Source organism: Bos mutus, chromosome 13, assembly GCF_027580195.1.
Source record: "Bos mutus isolate GX-2022 chromosome 13, NWIPB_WYAK_1.1, whole genome shotgun sequence".
Taxonomy (NCBI): Eukaryota; Metazoa; Chordata; class Mammalia; order Artiodactyla; family Bovidae; genus Bos; species Bos mutus.
In genome coordinates, this window is record NC_091629.1 from 78058030 (window position 1) to 78078055 (window position 20026).

General features: G+C 46.2%; 1 protein-coding gene across 1 annotated transcript in view; it reads right to left on the bottom strand.

The window, feature by feature from the left end:
* Positions 1–14848: 14848 nt before the first annotated feature.
* SLX4IP (SLX4 interacting protein) overlaps positions 14849–20026 on the bottom strand; it is a 216969-nt gene continuing 211791 nt past the window's right edge. Inside the window, 6 exon segments of the mRNA XM_070381976.1 lie at positions 14849–16195; positions 16197–16243; positions 16245–16357; positions 16360–16577; positions 16579–16809; positions 17893–17996. Coding sequence (XP_070238077.1) covers positions 16054–16195; positions 16197–16243; positions 16245–16357; positions 16360–16577; positions 16579–16809; positions 17893–17996 — 855 coding nt within the window. The 3' untranslated portion in view covers positions 14849–16053.

Sequence of the window (20026 nt, forward strand, 5' to 3'; positions counted from 1 at the left end):
CAGGCTCTGGAAGATGAAGAATTTTCCCATCAGAAACGTGATGAACTAGAATTCCAACATTAGTACATATATACCATGAAACTCCAGGAAAACAGCAGCTCAAAGCTGGTTGCTTTAGGATGGGAAACTGTCCTAGGATTCTAGACATATATATACAATGTAGACTTAGAACAGAAAAGGGAGTAGAGCTTAACTAAAAGTCAAGTGAGACTGGGTGATGAGCAGAGAAGCAGAACTTGCAAAGGGGTTTCTCTTAAATGCAGAATCCCAGGCCTGGCCCCTGACTTGCAAGCGGGGCCTGGGAACTTATAGTTTTCAACAAGCTCCTACCCTCCTACCCCCACCCTCCCCAGCTTAGGTATGGCAGACTTTGAAAACAGCTTCCAAAGTATTCAAGCTCTTCCGTTAATTACAAGGTTTTTCCTCCTTGTTAAACTGAATTAAGCAGTCTGGAAGCCAGTTTGTTGCTCAATTGCCACCTGACATCATTTTTAAGTAAATCAATTACACTACCCCTTGAGCAAGTTGTGGTGTAAGCGCTTCATTTTATTGGCTGATCTGAGGGGTCAGTGAGTCAAAGTTAACTTATTTGGTAATCTTTCTTAGGTAGCAAAGAGCCCAAGGAATCAGCCTGCGGGTTTGCCACATTTCCGAACAGCATACACCTGTCGACCCTAAAGTGAGCGAGTGTGTGGTGAACAACCAGTTGCTTTTAAAGAAAAAAATACAAAACTTCCACTGGCCTGCAGAGGTTTGCAACTCGGGCTGAGCGAGGTTCCAGCACTTCCGCTTCCATGGAGGCTTGCTTTCTTGCCTCTGCTGGGAATGAGAAGCAGGAGTCAGAGGTTCCGGGGCTGGGAAGGCACACCAGCACTGGGTTATGGGAAGCCTCCTCCTGCTAATGTGTATTTATACTTTGTAAGCTCTGATTCATCTGAGCCTTGAAACAGAAATCTGCTTCCTGAGGTTCTGTTTTTAAATAGATAGTTTGCAAAAACAACAATTATTTTTCTTAACATTTTTTTTCCATCCCACAAGCAGCTAAACATCCCGACTCAGGCTATGTCAGGCTCCAACTATGCCAACAGACAGCTTGGCTATCAGAAGTAGAAGGGTGCCCCAGGGCAGTTCTGTGGGGTTCTGGCCCCAGAAGTCTTAAAAACAGAGTTCAGAAACCATTAGGGCAATCATGTTGTGTCACTTTACATCCATGAGATATTCCTGGGTCTTAGAATAAAGAACTTCCCCTTGTGAACAACTAACTGCTTTCCAGTGGTGGTTAAGTGCAAGTGGGGGTGATGGTTGCAGGGCTTGGGTGCTGCCGCCTGGCACAGAAGGGCCTGCACACAGCGTGGCACCCTCTGAGACGGTGTCACGAGGGTGCGGCTCCCCCGCTTTGGACATAAATTCTACCTGTGTTACTTGCTCTTGCATGCCAGGCACAGGCTCCTGGCTTAGACTGTGTTCCTTTCAAGTCCTGGGCAGCTTTTACAAGTCTTAAATTATGTATCATTATGCACGGGTCCAGTATTAACCTGTGATAGGCAAGTTGGGGAAATTAACTCGGCGAGTAAAGGCTCTAAAGTCCAATAAGAACCTTGAATCGAGGCCTGCCCACTGACCTACCCGCCCCCCCTCCCCAACGCCTCCCTCGCCACTCTCCACATCAGGGCACCCAGGAGCTGAATTACCCAGAGGGCGAAAGCAGATGGCGGCACCAGCTTTTTGTTAAAGGGACCCTCTCCTGGCAGGGACCGCGGGGCTCCTCCTCCATCCCAAGGGAACACAAGCTGGCAGCTGGCTTCCTAATGACAGGTCCGCACCCAGACGGGTTGGCCCCGGCTCTCTTTTCCACCTGAAGGGGGAAAAACTGCTTTACTTCAGCCTTTCTCAGAAAGTGCAGCTGAAAAGACTTAATGGGAGACTCACTGGATAGTAACGCAATTGGAGACCTTCCCAAGCAAAGGATCCGCCCTTCCTTTCCCAGGTGGGAAAACTGGGACCTAAAGAGGATCAGGGACCCATTCCAGGTCACACCGAGTCAGCAAGAATTAGGGCTAGAATCTGGGGCTGTCAGCTGGGTTGCTGTGTTTTCAGCGTCTTCTGGGGATTTGTCAGGTTTATCTCCAGAATCTGCCCTTGATGTGACTGTCAAAGATGCAAACTTGGGAAGTGAGCAAGGGACCAAAATGAAGGCACAGGATGCCACCACAAAGTCAGTGTGACCATCCGAGCTTGCCTCCTCCAGACTCTGCCTAGAAATTGACAGCTTTACGACCCCACGAACAATGCACATTCCCCAAAGCAAAGGCAGACATGGCCCTGCTCCTTTGGAGGCGATCCCTTGTTCATGGCCAGCTTCGGATTTCCTTTTGAGTTTCTGCTTCACGGAATTAGAAAATGAATCGCAGGAAAAGAGGGTGAGAAAGGAAAGCAAGCGACAGCCGCCTACATCCTGCCCCTCCCTCTGCGTTGCACGCACAGGCGCACCTCACCGGGTTTTCAAGAGGGTCCTTTCGGCAGCAGCTGGGAGGGGCGGGCGGGGTCAGGTGACTGCCACTGCAGCAGGCCTGCTCTCACAGCCCCTCCACCATGCTTGCCTCCAGGGCAGGCTACAGAGCAAATAGCACCCGACTAGTTAAAGGACTAAACTCCCAGGCGGCTGAACGTGATGCCATCCGTGGCCAGGGCCAGCATAGACACATCCGGGGATTCCCGGAACCGCCCATGGGCCACTGGATTCCTCCACGTGTCCCCACCCGCCGAGGAGGGGCCGGAGCGGATCCCACGTCTTCAACCTGTTGCTCATGCTGGGGAGCCCAGAATTACACGCTTTATGCTAAAGTTTCCTATGCGCCAAGGCACCCTCGAGGACCCATTTAGGAAAACGCCGTCCTGGAGACAGAAATGTACACCCCCCCAAATTCAGGATGATGACAGTCAGATATCCTCGGGGGCTCTCTGGCTCCGCAGGACGGTTTCTGGAAGTGTTTTTGAAAGAATCCAAGGCACCAATCAGAAAGGAAGAGCACAAATGTGAAACAGCAACAGGTTTGCACAAAACTAAGGACGAAGTGGCCAAGACATAAAAGAAAAGGAGTGTGGGGGTGGGGCGCTGAGCGAGGCCTCCCACCTCACTCAGCTGCGTCCATGGCTGGCATCTTTACCTTTGCGAACTGTGAGTTCTTGATCCAACATGGGTAAAAAGGCCTGAACAGAAGGTAAACTGACGCAGTTACTATGGAAAACAGTCCGGAGGTTCCTTAAACAACTGGAAATAGAGCTAACCATATGATCCAGCAATTCTACTCTTGAGCATATATCTGGAAAAGATGAAAACTTGAACTGACAAAGATACATGCACCTCAGCGTTCATAGAGGGGCTTCCCTGGTGGCACGGATGGTAAATAATCTGCCTGCAATGTGGGAGACCTGGGTTTGATCTCTGGGTGGGAAAGATCCCTTGGAGAAGAGCATGGCAACCCACTCCAGTATTCTTGCCTGGAGAATTCCATGCACAGAGGAGCCTGGCGGGCTACAGTCCATGGGGTCGCAGAGTCCCACATGACTGAGCGACTAACACTTTCACATTCAATGTTCATCGCAGCACTGTTCAGAACAGCCAAGACATCTGTCCATCAACAGATGAATGGATGAAGCAGATGTGATATGGAATATTATTCAGCCACAAAAAGAATGAAATATTGCCATTTGCAGCAACATGGATGGATCTAGAGATTATCATACCAAAGTGAAGCCAGACAAAGATAAATATCATCAGATCAGATCAGATCAGTCTCTCAGTCGTGTCCAACTCTTTGCGAACCCATAAATCGCAGCACACCAGGCCTCCCTGTCCATCACCAACTCCTGGAGTTCACTCAGACTCACGTCCATCGAGTCAGTGATGCCACCCAGCCATCTCATCCTCTGTCGTCCCCTTCTCCTCCTGCCCCCAATCCCTCCCAGCATCAGAGTCCTTTCCAACGAGTCAACTCCTTGCATGAGGTGGCCAAAGTACTGGAGTTTCAGTTTCAGCATCATTCCTTCCAAAGAAATCTCAGGGCTGATCTCCTTCAGAATGGACTGGTTGGATCTCCTTGCAGTCCAAGGGACTCTCAAGAGTCTTCAATACCACAGTTCAAAAGCATCAATTCTTCGGTGCTCAGCCTTCTTCACAGTCCAACTCTCACATCCATACATGACCACAGGAAAAACCATAGCCTTGACTAGACGAACCTTTGTTGGCAAAGTAATGTCTCTGCTTTTTAATATGCTATCTAGGTTGGTCATAACTTTCCTTCCAAGAAGTAAGCGTCTTTTAATTTCATGGCTGCAGTCACCATCTGTAGTGATTTTGGAGCCCAGAAAAATAAAGTCTGACACTGTTTCCACTGTTTCCCCATCTATTTCCCATGAAGTGATGGGACCGGATGCCATGATCTTCGTTTTCTGAATGTTGAGCTTTAAGCCAACTTTTTCACTCTCTTTTTTTTTTTAATTTTTTATTCCTTTATTTCTCATGTGTTCCCCATCCTGAACCCTCCTCCCTCCTCCCTCCCCATACCATCCCTCTGGGTCGTCCCAGTGCACCAGCCCCAAGCATCCAGCATCGTGCATTGAACCTGGACTGGCATCTCGTTTCATACATGACATTTCACATGTTTCAATGCCATTCTCCCAAATCTTCCCACCCTCTCCCTCTCCCACAGAGTCCATAAGACTGTTCTATACATCAGTGTCTCTTTTGCTGTCTCGTATACAGGGTTATCGTTACCATCTTTCTAAATTCCATATATATGCGTTAGTATACTGTATTGGTGTTTTTCCTTCTGGCTTACTTCACTCTGTATAATAGGCTCCAGTTTCATCCACCTCATTAAAACTGATTCAAATGTATTCTTTTTAATGGCTGAGTAATACTCCATTGTGTATATGTACCACAGCTTTCTTATCCATTCATCTGCTGATGGACATCTAGGTTGCTTCCATGTCCTGGCTATTATAAACAGTGCTGCGACGAACATTGGGGTACACGTGTCTCTTTCCCTTCTGGTTTCCTCAGTGTGTATGCCCAGCAGTGGGATTGCTGGATCATAAGGCAGTTCTATTTCCAGTTTTTTAAGGAATCTCCACATTGTTCTCCATAGTGGCTGTACTAGTTTGCATTCCCACCAACAGTGTAAGAGGGTTCCCTTTTCTCCACACCCTCTCCAGCATTTATTATTTGTAGACTTTTGGATCGCAGCCATTCTGACTGGTGTGAAATGGTATCTCATAGTGGTTTTGATTTGCATTTCTCTGATAATGAGTGATGTTGAGCATCTTTTCATGTGTTTGTTAGCCATCTGTATGTCTTCTTTGGAGAAATGTCTATTTAGATCTTTGGCAGGCTTTTGAGTTCCTCTTCACTTTCTGCCATGAGGGTGGTGTCATCTGCATATCTGAGGTTATTGATACTTCTCCCGGCAATCTTGATTCCAGTTTGTGTTTCTTCCAGTCCAGTGTTTCTCATGATATACTCTGCATATAAGTTAAATAAGCAGGGTGACAATATACAGCCTTGACGAACTCCTTTTCCTATTTGGAACCAGTCTGTTGGTCCATGTCCAGTTCTAACTGTTGCTTCCTGACCTGCATATAGGTTTCTCAAGAGGCAGATCAAGTGGTCTGGTATTCCCATCTCTTTCAAAATTTTCCACAGTTTATTGTGATCCACACAGTCAAAGGCTTTGGCATAGTCAATAAAGCAGAAATAGATGTTTTTCTGGAACTCTCTTGCTTTTTCCATGATCCAGTGGATGTTGGCAATTTGATCTCTGGTTCCTCTGCCTTTTCTAAAACCAGCTTGAACATCAGAAAGTTCATGGTTCTCGTATTGCTGAAGCCTGGCTTGGAGAATTTTGAGCATTACTTTACTAGCATGTGAGATGAGTGCAATTGTGCAGTAGTTTGAGCATTCTTTGGCATTGCCTTTCTTTGGGATTGGAATGAAAGCTGACTTTTGCCAGTCCTGTGGCCACTGCTGAGTTTTCCAAATTTGCTGGCCTATTGAGTGCAGCACTTTCACAGCATCATCTTTTAGGATTTGGAATAGCTCAATTGGAATTCCATCACCTCCACTAGCTTTGTTCATAGTGATGCTTTCTAAGGCCCACTTGACTTCACATTCCAGAATGTCTGGCTCTAGGTCAGTGATCACACCATCGTGATTATCTGGGTTGTGAAGATCTTTTTTGTACAGTTCTTCTGTGTATTCTTGCCATCTCTTCTTAATATCTTCTGTTTCTGTTAGGTCCATACTATTTCTGTCCTTTATCGAGCTCATCTTTGCATGAAATGTTCCTTTGGTATCTCCCATTTTCTTGAAAAGATCCCTAGTCTTTCCCATTCTGTTGTTTTCCTCTATTTCTTTGCATTGATCACTGAAGAAGGCTTTCTTATCTCTTCTTGCTATTCTTTGGAACTCTGCATTCAGATGCTTATATCTTTCCTTTTCTCCTTTGCTTTTCCCTTCTCTTCTTTTCACAGCTACTTGTATGGCCTCCCCAGACAACCATTTTGCTTTTTTGCATTTCTTTTCTATGGGAATGGTCTTGATCCCTGTCTCCTGTACAATGTCACGAACCTTAGTCCATAGTTCATCAGGCACTCTATCTATCAGATCTAGGCCCTTAAATCTATTTCTCACTTCCACTGTATAATCATAAGGGATTTGATTTAGGTCATACGAGATCACTTATATGTGGAGTCTAAAAAACAATAATACAAATCAACTTATTTGCAAAACAGAAACAGACTCATAGCCAGAGGAAAAAAATCATCTTGTGGTTACCAAAGGCAAAAGGGGAGAGGGAGGGATAAATTATTATAGAAGTATGGGATTAAAAGATACATACCACTATATATAGAATAAACAATAAGTGTTTACTGTATAGCAAAGGGAACTATATTCAGTATCTTGTAATTATCTGTAAAGCAAAGCATCTGAAGCTGTACACCTGAAACTAACACAATACTAAGTCAACTGTAGTTAAATTCAAACAGACAGGCCTCCACCGCGGCCTAGCTGGCCGCCTGTCACTTTCGCCTTCTCAGCTACCGAGCCCTGAGTAGTCAGGGCCTGCACTCCGGAGCCACACCTCCTTGATTTCCCTGCAGCACTTTCTTCCTTGAGTCCTGGCGCCAGTATCTTCTGTCTGGGCGGTGTTAGGCTCACACCACTGTGGCTCAACAGAAGTCACTGGGCTTTGGGGTTTAGACAGGCCTGGATTCTCAGTTCTGCCACTTACCAACTCGTGAAAGTTTCCAAAATGCTCTGTGCCTCAGTTTCCCCATCTGCAAAATGGTGATAAGAAATGTGTGTCACTTGGTCAGTATTCACAGAAAGGGAGGGCAGCAAGAAAGAACGCACCCTCTGTATTTCTCTAAGTCACGTGAGACCAGAGTCCATTAAAACAGGAAGTCCAGCTAGATTTCAATGACTGTCTCCATTCTCACTTTTTAAAAAATCTTTTGGCCATACTGCACAATGCGTGGGATCTTAGTTCCCAGACCAGGGATGAAAACCCTTGCCCCCTGCCTTGGCAGTATGGCCTTCTTCTCACTTGGTGGCACTGGACCACTGAGGAAGCCCCCCCATTCTCTCCCTTGAACTGCACCTGTGTTAGAGAAGAGCCAAGGGCTGTTGGATCTGGTGGTGGACGGTCCCTAGAGACTCCTACCCCTGGTTATTTGACCAAACACTAATCCAGGTCCCACTGTGAAGGGATTTTTTTTTTTTTTTTACATAATTAAAGTTACCAAATCAGTTCACCTTAAAATGCAATTATCCAAGTGGAGATTTAAAAGCAGGGAGTTTTTCCTGGCTGGTTACAGTAGAAGTCAGAGAGATTGAAAATAGGAAAGGGATTCAGCACAAGGGGTTTCTGCATTAGGTCCTGAGAAAAGCCAGAAGATGCTGAGCGCTGCCCCCGGCCAGCCACCAGCAGACCTGGTACCTGTGTCTCTGACTCGGAGAGTCATTCCTCCCATGGCAGAGCCACCCGAGGACGCTTTGCTAGATGCCCCAGGCTCCGCCCAGGCAGGCTCCACCCTGCTCTGCAGGGTCACGGAGCAGAGGGCACTGCAAGAGGCTCACAGGAAAGCATGCGGAAGGAGAATATACACAGCAAAGCAAAGCTGCTGTTTCACAAGCCCCTGTCCACACCGGCATCATTTGGGGAAGGTCTTCCAGGCCCCTCCTGTGAGAACACATTCCCAGCTCTGGCCCTGTGTGTCCCATGGAGATTGGAGGTCGTCCTGATTGACCATCCCCCTCCTCCCTCTGACAGCAGGCACAGACGGATGGGTTGGTCTCAGTCCTCCCAGGCACCCACGGTGGGTTTGGGAACGAGCACTCCACATTCTTCTCACCAGCTGAGCCTGTGGAGGAACTGAAAGGGCCGTAGGAGCCACTGGGCCTAGAAAAATCCCCAGCCAATCCATCACCTGCTCCTCTGGAGAAGGATGTCTGTCCAACTGAAGATCCAGAGGCAGGTGGGGAGAGGCAGGCACGGCAAGTGAGAGCCGGGGCCATGTCCACCAGGGTGTGTGTCCACCAGGGTGTGTCCGTGAGCATGTCTGTGTGTACATGTCCACTAGTTTGCGTAGCAATGAGTATGTGTCCACAAAAGTGTGTCCAGGATTGTGTCTGTGTGTCTGAGTGTGTCCATGAGTGTGACTGTGTGCATGTGTCCATGTGTGTCTATCAGTGTCTGTGTCCACCAGTGTATCGTGTGTCATGAGTGTGACTGTGTAGTGTGTATGTACGCCCATGTGTAATGTCTTTATGTGTGCATCCACTACTGTGTTCCTGTGTGTCCACTAGTGTGTGTGTGTCTGTGTGTTCATGATCATGTCTGTAGGTGTCCATGAATGTTTGTGTCTGTGTGTCCATGAATGTGTATCTGTGTGTATGAGTCAATGTGTGTATGTCTGTGTTCATGAGTGTGTACGTCTGTGTTCATGACTGTGTATGCATATCCATGAATGTTTGTGTCTAAGTGTGTCCATGTGTCTGTATGTCTGAATGTGTGTCAGTGTGTGTGTGCATCCACTACTGTGTGTCCATGAATGTGTCTGTATGTCTGTGTGTGTCCATGAGTGTGTGCGCATGTGTCTAAGGGCAGAGACAGGACTGGTAACAGAAGACTGGCGAGAGGGCGTGGGAGCCTGGGACCTTATTTATAAAAGCTCTTCTGCCCTGAAGCAAGTCAAACTCCCCGCTGAGGAGCTGCTTTTTCTTCCTCCCTTTTGAGCCTCGCTGCTCAGCTGACCTCTCCCCCACAGAGGTCACTGCTCTGCTCGCCCTGGGCACCCGCCTTCTGGGACTGGATCGCTGTGGAAGCCTGCAGAGCAAAGAATTCTTCAGCGCTGATTTCTGAGAGAAAAGCTGTAGTAAAGCTCATGAAGCAAACTTTTTTTTTTTTTTTAAAGAAATATATGCATGTTATGATCTTTGGGTAACTGTGGAAAAAAAAAAAAAAACAGAAAGCAAACATGAAAACTGCATAGCACCAGACTCCCCTCCCACAGCCTGCTTCACCTCCTAAAATAAATCAGGCTGGGGGATGAATGAGGTTTTACGAAATGTAAGTGAACTTAAAACACAAGGTCAGCATCTCTGTCCTAGGTAATCCTTCCGAGGATGAGAAATTCTCCTCTTTTTCCCACAGGGTTATTTCAGATGTGCTTTCTGAGCCAAATTATTTTAAAAGCGTTCTTTCTTCCACTGCCCTGCTAAGCGTGAACTTGAGATTCACACGCACTTTTGAGAGCTTATTAATGATATTAATGATAGTGGATCAAAGGCAAAGCCCAGACAATTACTTAGGTGCTTTAAAAACCCATCTTCTGTAGGAGGGTAACAATGTCTCAGTGCCTACAAAGAGGAAGCTGGGCTCTGATGTGTCGAGTGTAAAGCAGCAGAGCTAACTAACACAGGGGGACTTGCAGAAGAGAGAACGGGTCTCTCTGTGGGAGTAAAACGTACACCTACTGGTACCTTGTCACCTAAGCCTTTTCCAGTTTCCAGTAGAAACGTTTCATTTTTGGAATGTATCTGCTTCACAGCGTTGTGGTAGTTTCTGCTGCACAGCAAACTGCATCAGCTGCACGTACACACGCACCCCCTTTCTCTCGGGCGTCCCCACCCCACCCCACCCCCAGGTCGTCACAGAGCCCGAGCTCAGCTCCCTGTGCTGCACGCAGCTTCCCACAGCTGTCTGTCAGGCCCACTTCTGACCTGCACAAAGCCCTTCTCAAGGATACTCAGCTCTTCGTAGACCCTGCCTCTTCTAGCACCCAGTATTTAGACACACAAAAACTGCCACCCCTACTTTTAAACAACAGTTCTTAACTATGGCATCTCATGGGAATTTGAGGAGCTTTTAAAACTGCCAATGCCTAGGCCAAATCTCAAGGATTCTGATTTAACTAGAAGCTACTAATGACCCACAAGGTCCTTCCAATGTGTGACCAGTGTCCATACACTGAACCCATTTTTAACCAGACGAGTTTTAACGCATAGAGTGGTACGTTTACCTCGGGGTTCTATGGAGCCAGGCGTGGCACTTACTGTCAAATATTATTGGACAGATGAAGAAACCGAGGCCTGGGAGGTTATGTGACTTGTCTCCAAACCACAGGAACAAATTGGTGGCAAAGTACCAGGGTTGGCAGCAGCAGCAGACAGGGAAGAGTGGCTTTCCTGGGCTGGCACTTGGGGCCTGTGACTGAAACACCAAGAAATGGCTTGGGTGCAGTGGCTCTCAGCGTTTCATGCTGAGTCAGGTAGTATTATCCCAATCTGATTTGAAATGCTTCTAAAAAATTATGCATAGGATCCAAAGGGAAATATATTTGCAAGCAACCAGAGAGGCCTCGAAACCTGTCATAAGAGGCAGTGCAGAGGAGGCGGCGGCCCAGGACTTCACTCAGTGCTGCACTTCGGAAATGGAAAGGAATCCCCTTGGGAAATGTCAAGATTCTCTGGAAAGAAGTCAAGGTCACATACTTTAACCCCTCACTAGAGGAGTCTATCTCAGCTCACAAATGGGAGAAGTGGGAATATAGCTACATTGTAAAGACCACCCCTAGTCTTACATTTAATCACAACATCTGCACAGGGTGTTCCAGGCCTAAATTTTTAGGGCCAATGGTTCAAATGAGGAGCTCCTTTGATTATTTTAACAGTCTTCAAACCATCAGAACTGCTCCAAGGAGGAAAAAGTCTCCAACCAATAAAAGATGATTTTAAATTGTGTGTTCAGAAAAGGGCATTTTGAATGCATATTCCTTAGGATTAATTAGTTTACTTGCTTTAAAGAAAAGTGATACACACTAAAACAATTTTATTTTTTATTCATGAAATAGGTTCATTTACTACTACACACTAATTTCATCCCCTAGGAATGCACAACCATTGAAACTATTTTAGTGTGTGTTAATCGCTCAGTTGTGTCCAACTCTTGCAACCCCATGGAAGGTAGCCCACCAGACTCCTCTGCCCATGGGATTCTCCAGGCAAGAATACCAGCGTGAGTAGCCATTCCTTTCTCCAGGGGCTCTTCCAGGCCCAGGGATTGAACCCAGGTCTCCTGCTTTGCAGGCAGACTCTTTACCACCTGAGCCACCAGGGAAACTATTTTAGTAGCTGAAACCAAACAAGAGAGTAAGGTCAGTGGGAGAAGACACCTCGCCTGGTGATGAAGGCAGCGACTGGCTTTCTGCCTTGACTGAAGAACATCTACTCTGGGGCTCTGTCAAATCCACATCTTTAGGGGACTTCCCTGCTGGTCCAGCGGTTCAGACTCTGCCTCCTGATGGAGCACACGTGGGTTCGACCCCTGGTTGGGGAACTACGATCCCACATGCTGTAGGGCAACTAAGCCTGAGTGCCACATTTAGGGAAGGCCGTGTGGCACAACCAGAAAAGCTTGTACCCCGCAATGAAGAGCCCGCATGCTGCCATGAAGTGAAGGCCCAGAGCAGCCACAATTAAAAAAAAAACCAACAAAAAGCCACACCCTTAGTTGCCTGGTCAGGTGCTCTGGGATCAAATGTATGGTTTTCCTCATTTTACTGATTTGTTTAATTAACAAGATTTTTAATAAGTAACTGTAATGGCAATCATGCTGCATAACACAACTTACATGATTAAATCCAACCCTGAACCTGAGTAGTTCTTGACAGTTAAAGGCAGTAACTTCATCCACTCAAGTCCCTTCAGTTCAGCTACACATTGACATGTATTTGTTCCGTGTCTTGTTAAGTAAACACAGAAACCAATTGAGAGGGAGTTCTGCAGATTTCTGAGGATCTAATTATACCATAAATTGTAATACCCGTGATCTATATGGTTAGACCTCTGCCCTGAGTGATTATCCGAATTAACTTCACTTTACAATGCTTAATTTATTTGGTACCGAAGAAGACTTTAAACTGTTTAACAGAAATCAGCTTAACTTTGTTTTCCTACTTGTTCCAACACGTTTCAATTGATTTGTATTTCAATAACAAGGTTTGAACTCTCCTGTCCTGACAAACCATGCATGGAGATTTCCTCATGAAAGAAAAGAAGAAATGAAAAGGATTTCTATATGCAAGCCATAGCACAGCATGCTGGAGAGTGGTGCTGGCTCTCAGGAAAGCCAAGGGAGGACCAGTCTCCAGAACTGTGTGTTAGACTGCAGTGGGGCCTGCCCAGAATGAATTCAAGGCCACGGGATGGCAGCACCGTGACCCCAGCACTCTCCTGTGATGGTTCCCTTCCCTCCTGTGCGCTGCCCTCTCCCAGCTCGGCCTGAAGTCAAAGGCCACCAACATGCACAATTCAGGTTAAAGTCCAAATAAGACACTGAAAGCAAACAAACTGTGATCCCATTGATGTTTTCAAGATATATCTTGAGAAACATTTTTTAGAGAGAAGCTATGTTCTCCATAAATAAAACTACAGAGGGCTTTTGGGACTCGTGCTTTTTATTAAATGAAATACATTTTCCTACTTTCTTCATTTAAAATGAGTGAACAAAAGCTACAACATTTATTCCTCTCTGCCCAAATGTTTGCTCCTTTGCATTTCACAATTTACATGCACGGCTGGATGACAGGTAACCTCCAGAGGCAAAGAAAAGAAAAATGTGGAAGAAAAGTCACACTGACTGTTCTCAGACATTTATGGATATTAAAAAAAAAAAAAAAAACAATCTATTAAAAAGTCATTTGGAAGCACATGGAGGTGAATTAGAAGCCATGACATTGAGAAAGTTAGGGAGTTCAAAGTTATAACATTAATCAATAGTATCCATATTTCTTCCAAGCATCAGAGTTACAGGAACTTGAATATACATTTAATTTGGGTTATTAAGTGAGTGGCTGAAGAACTTATTCTTTTTAACCAAGAATACTGACAGAGTCTCAGATTTGTAGATGAATTACTAAGATTATCAAGAATATCAAAACACACCCACTTCCAGCAGTAGAGAACCAATTCTTCATTTCCCACCTAATAAGCAACAAAAAACCTGGCATCCATTTTCCCCTCTGAACTTCCAAATATCCAAAGAATCAAACAACCACTCAAGAAACAAGAGAACCAGGGGTGTTTCAGACATGTGGAAGGAAAATGCTTAAAGGCGAAATTCCTCAAACACATGCCCCTGTGCAGAAGCAGAAAGTTGGTCCCTTTGCTAATACTGTTAAAACCCATGTACATGAAGGCTGTGAGAAAGACCCTACTGATCTACAGCTGTGCAATGACACAGCTGTTAAACAACTTTTCTGTTTTTAAATTTCGGCTGCACTGGCTTTTCACTGCATTGCACAGGCTTTTCTCTAGCTGCGGCACATGGCCTTCTCTAGTTGCCCCTCATCATGTGGGATCTTAGTTCCCCGACCAGGGACTGAACCATGTGCTCTGCATTGGGAGATGGGAAGTCTGAAACTCAGTCATCATTATATCCACAAATACACCAAACTCTAAAGCCAAGAATTTTCTTGAAAGATAATCATTAAACATACAAGTACTGGCTTTAACCACCAGGCCCAGATTAACTAATGAAATAAAAACCTGATAAAAACTTTCTCTGGTGCCTCTAGTTCAAACAGCTCCCCCTGGTTCTGGGGCAGGCAGCAGCTGTTGGGATGGCTCTTTCTTATTCCAGACTCTTCCAGGGAGCTCACTGTTTCTTGGCCTATCACCTGGGTTGTTATTTTGTGCCCTCTCTGCTTAAACTATTGCAACAACTGTTTCTGCTTAAGACTCAACAACACTTCAGTGACAAGCACACCCAGAAAACGGGTGACTCTGAGAGGGGGCTCAGGACAGACCATGTTCTATCACCTCCTCAGGAGGGTTCTGCCCTGGGCAGTCTGCACTTCCTGGAGGAGTGGACTCCACTCCACTGTGGTTGGTATTCTGCTGGGCTACCTCTTCTACTGTGGAGCCCAGTGAACGGAGGCACCTGGGGGAAGATTAAGAGCTAGGAGGGAAGAGGAAGAGACGTCAGTAGGCAGGGCTACGTTTCTGGTGGGGATGGTGAGGCTGGGGTTCCCAGGAAGGGAAGAAGTCTCCAGAAGAGTCTGGAGCATCAACGAAGAAGGCCTGCATCCACAGCCAGGCATGGCAAGGAAGACTTAGCTTCACGACCCAAAATAGTGCCATGAAATTCGGCTGCCTCTTCATGAGTCCTGCCCTACAATCTAAGGAAAGGCGAGTGGGGGATGGACAGAATGAGCTGGGAGAAACCACTAATCTTAAGAATGAACTTACACTGTGTCCATTTCCATATTCTTTCATTTTGTTGGGCTTTTTCTGTTCTTTTTTTTTGCTAACTCCTACACTTTGGGGAATATCTTGATTTTCCGTGTTACTAGGGAGGAGGTATTACTTCAAAGGACCACCCAATGTTGAGCAGGAAAAAAAGACACATTTGATGGGTGGCCTTTGAATATAGTTTCCTTCCTTATTTCAGAATAAAACTTGGTTAAGAAAATCAACTGTAGTTGTCCATCCAAAATAAGTCATTGCTATGATTCACTACATGACATTTCAGCAAGCCCATTGGAGACAACAGTGGGTGATCCTGCAAATGGAAGTCTCCTGGTGTGAAATCTAAGCTGCCCTTAGATTTCCAAGGCAGCCTTCCAAGTGGGGAACTGCAAACTCTGCCCACTGAATTCCTCTTGGGCTTGGATCTGTTCTGAACTTCACCAGAGTCTTAAAGGTGGGGGCAGGGGCAAGGGGAAGGGACATGCCTGAACTACAAGAAAGAACAAGCCTCTCTGACGTCTCCCCCTAATGTCAGGCCAAACTATATGTAAATGTCCTGCAACTCTTAGCGCAGTCACAGCTCCCGGGGTGCTGTGGCCACCATGCTTAAGGACCTGGGAACAGTGCTTCACACCCTGAGCCAGGTGCTTCGTAAGTCTTAGGGGTCGTGACGGCTGCATGTCCACACATGGGCCCTGCTGATGCGCTGGGGGCCAGGACAGTCAGGCTGCAGGAAACCAATCCCAAGGGGTCTGCAATTAGCCCGGGGGTTGCCAAACTTGAGCAGGTTTCAGAATCACCCAGTTTCTCATTCTGTAGGTCTGGGTGGGGCCCAGGCTCTGCCTTTCTCACATACTTTCAGATATGACGCTGGGGCCGCAAGCAGATGGGGTGACCCGTAAGCCTGTTCACCACTGCTGCCCGACTCAGGCTGCAGGGCAGGAGGACTGGCCGGCAAAGACAGCATCACGGTCACTGTGCTTCATGCAAGGATGTGACGAGGCACACCACTGGTTTCTTCATGTGCTTCCTCTATGGATGCTGTCACTGCCGACAAAGCCAATGGCTCTTTAGCACTAAAGTAAGTTTCTGATATTAAAGTGTGAACCAGAAAGGAGCGGTGTTGTCAGAACAAGCTCCTGGAGGCTGCTGATTTGAAAGTGAAGCCCAATGCAGGTACATATCTTCTACTGAAAATGATCATTTGAATTCCTGTAAGTCATGGCTTCTAGGCACACTGCTCATTTGTCCCAGGTCTGGTCACGACATCCTCCACGACGGGGTTGCAATCTTCTTCTGTGAGCAAGTAGCTGCTTCCACCCTTTTCTTTTCTTGGTTGGGCTGCCCTGAGTCAGAGCTAAGCTTTCAGTGTTTGTGGCTGAGTTGTGCCTGCCCTGGCTTATTTTTCGTAAGATGTCTGGAGGAGAGAGTTTTCCAAAACATGCAACTCTTCATTAGATGCAGTTTCTGCCAAATCTTGTTTCAAAAGTAACCCCGGATCTGACAGCTCTCAAGTTGGCAGGACCCTGGCAACTTTGCTTTTCCCACTATTATTTCCCTCGGGGCTAATCGATCACTTCTAAGAGAAACTCTCTTGTGGTGGTCGGCATCTCCCGCAGGGTTGCGCTTCCTGCATTTCTGCGGTGTTCTGGCCCCTCGAGGACTCTGCTTTGGACCGGGGAATGCTGACTCACAGCCACAGACAAGGCTCCTGCTTAGAAGCCCGGTCTGCAACCGCACCCTGGGATGAGGTTTCTGCTGCTCCTGGCCAGGCCTGATGACCTTTCTCCAGCTTCAGAGCAGGAAGCCCCTGGTGGGTCTCAGATGCCTTCCTGTCATCCTCCGCCTGTCCCATGGCCGGGGGGCTGGATGAGGCTGGCAGCCCCCGCCTCCTCCATGCTCCCTCTGCAGCCACCGAGTGACTGGATGCTCCCACACTGGTCCTGTTGCTCCGAGATCCACTCATGGTGCTGCTTTTAGTCTCAGTTCTGTTCACACTAAAACAAACAAAGAATTTTTTGATTTGTAAACCTGTGATGGCCAGGTTTCCCTTGGAATCCCCATGTCATATTTCTTACACTTGAAGCAGGAGGCATGTGTTAACCTCACTTCTCCTCACCCCCTGGCCAATCTCACAAAAAATCCCAAGTGTCTATTGATATGCAGACTGGATCAAGCAAGAGCTTTCACAGTTTCCAACACACTGGGACACACTTTACTTATTGATCACTGGTTAACAATGGCATTATAATGGAGTTCATATTTTAACTAAGGCAGGGAGGCATTCATTTCAGATGTTAAATATCAACATTACCTATATTTGATATATTGATTTTTTCCCCAGAAGCAAATACACAGAGCAGAGTCTGTGTGTGTGTGTGTACACACAAGCACGTTCTTCTACGCACACACAAACTTTTCTATAACACACAGAAACTTTCTAAACTTTCCCTTGTCTACAACATATATACAACAGACAATGCAGATTGTACTGTGTGACATTCACTTGGAGGGGCAGGATAGAAGCTGGCCAGGGAGATTTTACAGACCAGAGATTTTGGCATATATTTGTAGACTTGTGAATGGAAAGACGTTTCTTGAACCACCAAACTCAAAATACTGAGGCTGAAATATTTCTTTAGGTTAAGCTTTCATCTGGAAACCAATACATGTATTCATATTCTTACTACAGCTATCATTCTCCCAAAGATTATCATAATGACATGAGGGTCAGAAGAGGCCCCTGAGGAAAGCAGTGTATGTTTCTCGATTTGTCTGGGGTTGCTTGGAAAGTTGTATGAAACACCATCAACAGGTGCTTTTCATCTTCAAAGTGTTTGTCACTAATTACTCCTTGCAACATACCTGTGAAGCCAGGCCTTGTTTCCCACTGTCCAGAAAGCAAGAGAAAAAGTCTGGAAGGTAGAAAAAGTCCCAGCTCTGTGACTTTGGACAGGATCAGTGCCAGAGGGGCTTCTGTGATTAGGGTCCCTGCACTCTTGCTGAAGTCTAGCCCTCGTGTTGTGTCCCCATCTATACAGACAGTTTGGAGAGAACAAGATGAAACCCACAGGACCTACATTTCTCGCAGAATGTTTCTCCTGGGCTCTGCCCCGGAAGGAAGTAGTTGTTCCACACACCCAGTACGATCCCCTGATGCTCTGTGAAGAGCTCTTCCTGGCTGCTGCAAAAGACAACAAAAGTCAACCAGTAATCTGTTAACTGCACAGGAGGAAAACATTTCCATTCCAAATGCCCCAGTGAACAGATTTAGTTTGGTGAGGACAGGTTGAAACTACATAGTGTTAGGTTATTTTAATTTTTTTCAGTCTAGAATGTCCTATGACAAACCTAGACAGTGTATTAAAAAAAGACATCACTTTGCCAAAAAAGGTCCGTATAGTCAAAGCTATGGTTATTCTAGTAGTCATGTATGGATCTGAGAGTTGGATTATAAAGAAGGCTGAGCATTGAAGAAGTGATGCTTTCAAACTGTGAAGCTGGAGAAGACTCTTATGAGTCTCTTGGACTACAAGGAGATCAAACTAGTCAGTCTGAAAGGAAATCAATACTGAATATTCATTAGAAGGATGGATTCTGAAGCTGAAGCTCCAATGCTTTGGCCACCTGACGTGAAGAGCCAACTCATTAGAAAAGACCCTGATGCTGGGAAAGATGGAAGGCAGAAGGAGAAGGGAACGACAGAGGATAAGGTGTTTAGATAGCATCACCGACGCAATGGGCATGAGTTTGAGCAAGAGATGGTGAAGGACAGGGATACCTGTCATGCTGCAGTGCATGGGGTCACAGAGGCGGACCCAACTGTCGACTGAACACCACCACTTCTCTTGGATTCCCAGTACACGTTTCATTCGTGAATGTGTGCCACAAACATGCAAGATGGTGACTCCAAGCCATCCGGGAACTCTCGGCCAGAACCAAGAGCTCTGAGGCCCCGGATGTGACGATGCCCGAGCCAGGTGACCACGTGGCTGTGGGCCTGGCCTTCCAGAGAGAACTGGGGGCACAGTGTCTGTACCCTGATGAACTTCAGAATTCTTACATCTTCTCTATCTATAAAAATAGAGTATGGCCTTTGCAAAACATGTCAGGAGTTCAGCCTTTCAATACTGGTACTTTGAAAACCAGAGTTTGAGATTCCTAGTTACTAAAACACTCCTGAGTTATTTCCCCCTTAAACTAACAGCACTAACATGGTTTTAGATAATTCTTAGGTTATCTATCTATCCTTAAACACGGAAGCTTCATAAAGAAGTAGCTATAAAAAGTACAAATCTCCCAACCATCATCAATATTGACCAATTTCTTTCTTTTGGAAAGTTGTTTCCTTTTGGTTAGCACCTAGATAATTCAGACAAGGTGTTAAATTCTTTCAATTTCTAGTATGTTTCTCAGTACCCTTCTCCATGAAATTTCATAGTAAAATGTTGCTGCCACAAGGAATGGTATTGGTAAGGTACCAGCAGACCTACACTGGAAGTAAGACTGACACGCCAGAGAGCCTAGTAGGCTGCAGCCATTGGAATAATGCCTGCATGTCCCACAGAGCGATGCTATGAACTTCGTCCAATCACTGCCCTGCACCACTGAGCACCAACCTTTTGCTCTCATGAACTCTCCTGAGGTTTAGACCTGGACCAATGTCACTCACGGTCTAGTTATAACCCAAGTCAGTTTTAAGAGTTAGTGAACAGAATAGAATTGGTTTTATTGGATTATACTGCATTTTGGGGCTTCCCTTATGGCTCAGCTGGTAAAGAATCCAACTGCAATGTGGGACACTTGGGTTTGATCCCTGGGTTAGAAAGATCCCTTGGAGAAGGGAAAGGCTACCCACTCCAGTATTCTGGCCTGGAGAATTCCACAGACTGTATAGTCCATGGGGTCACAAAGAGTCAGACTTACAACTCAGAGACTTTCACTTTCACTGCATTTTAATGCTAGTCCCTTTTCTTTCCCTTAAGACTTCCTGTTGTTCAGTCGCTAAGTCCTGTTCCATTCTTTGCAACCCCAAGGACTGCAGTATGCCAGGCTTCCTTGTCCTTCACTATCTCCTGGAGTTTGCTCAAACTCACATCCATTGAGTCAGTGATGCCATACAACCTTCTCATCCTCTGTTGTCCCCTTCTCCTCCTGCCTTCAATCTTTCCCAGGATCAGGATCTTCTCAATGAGTTCTTCGTATCAGGTGACC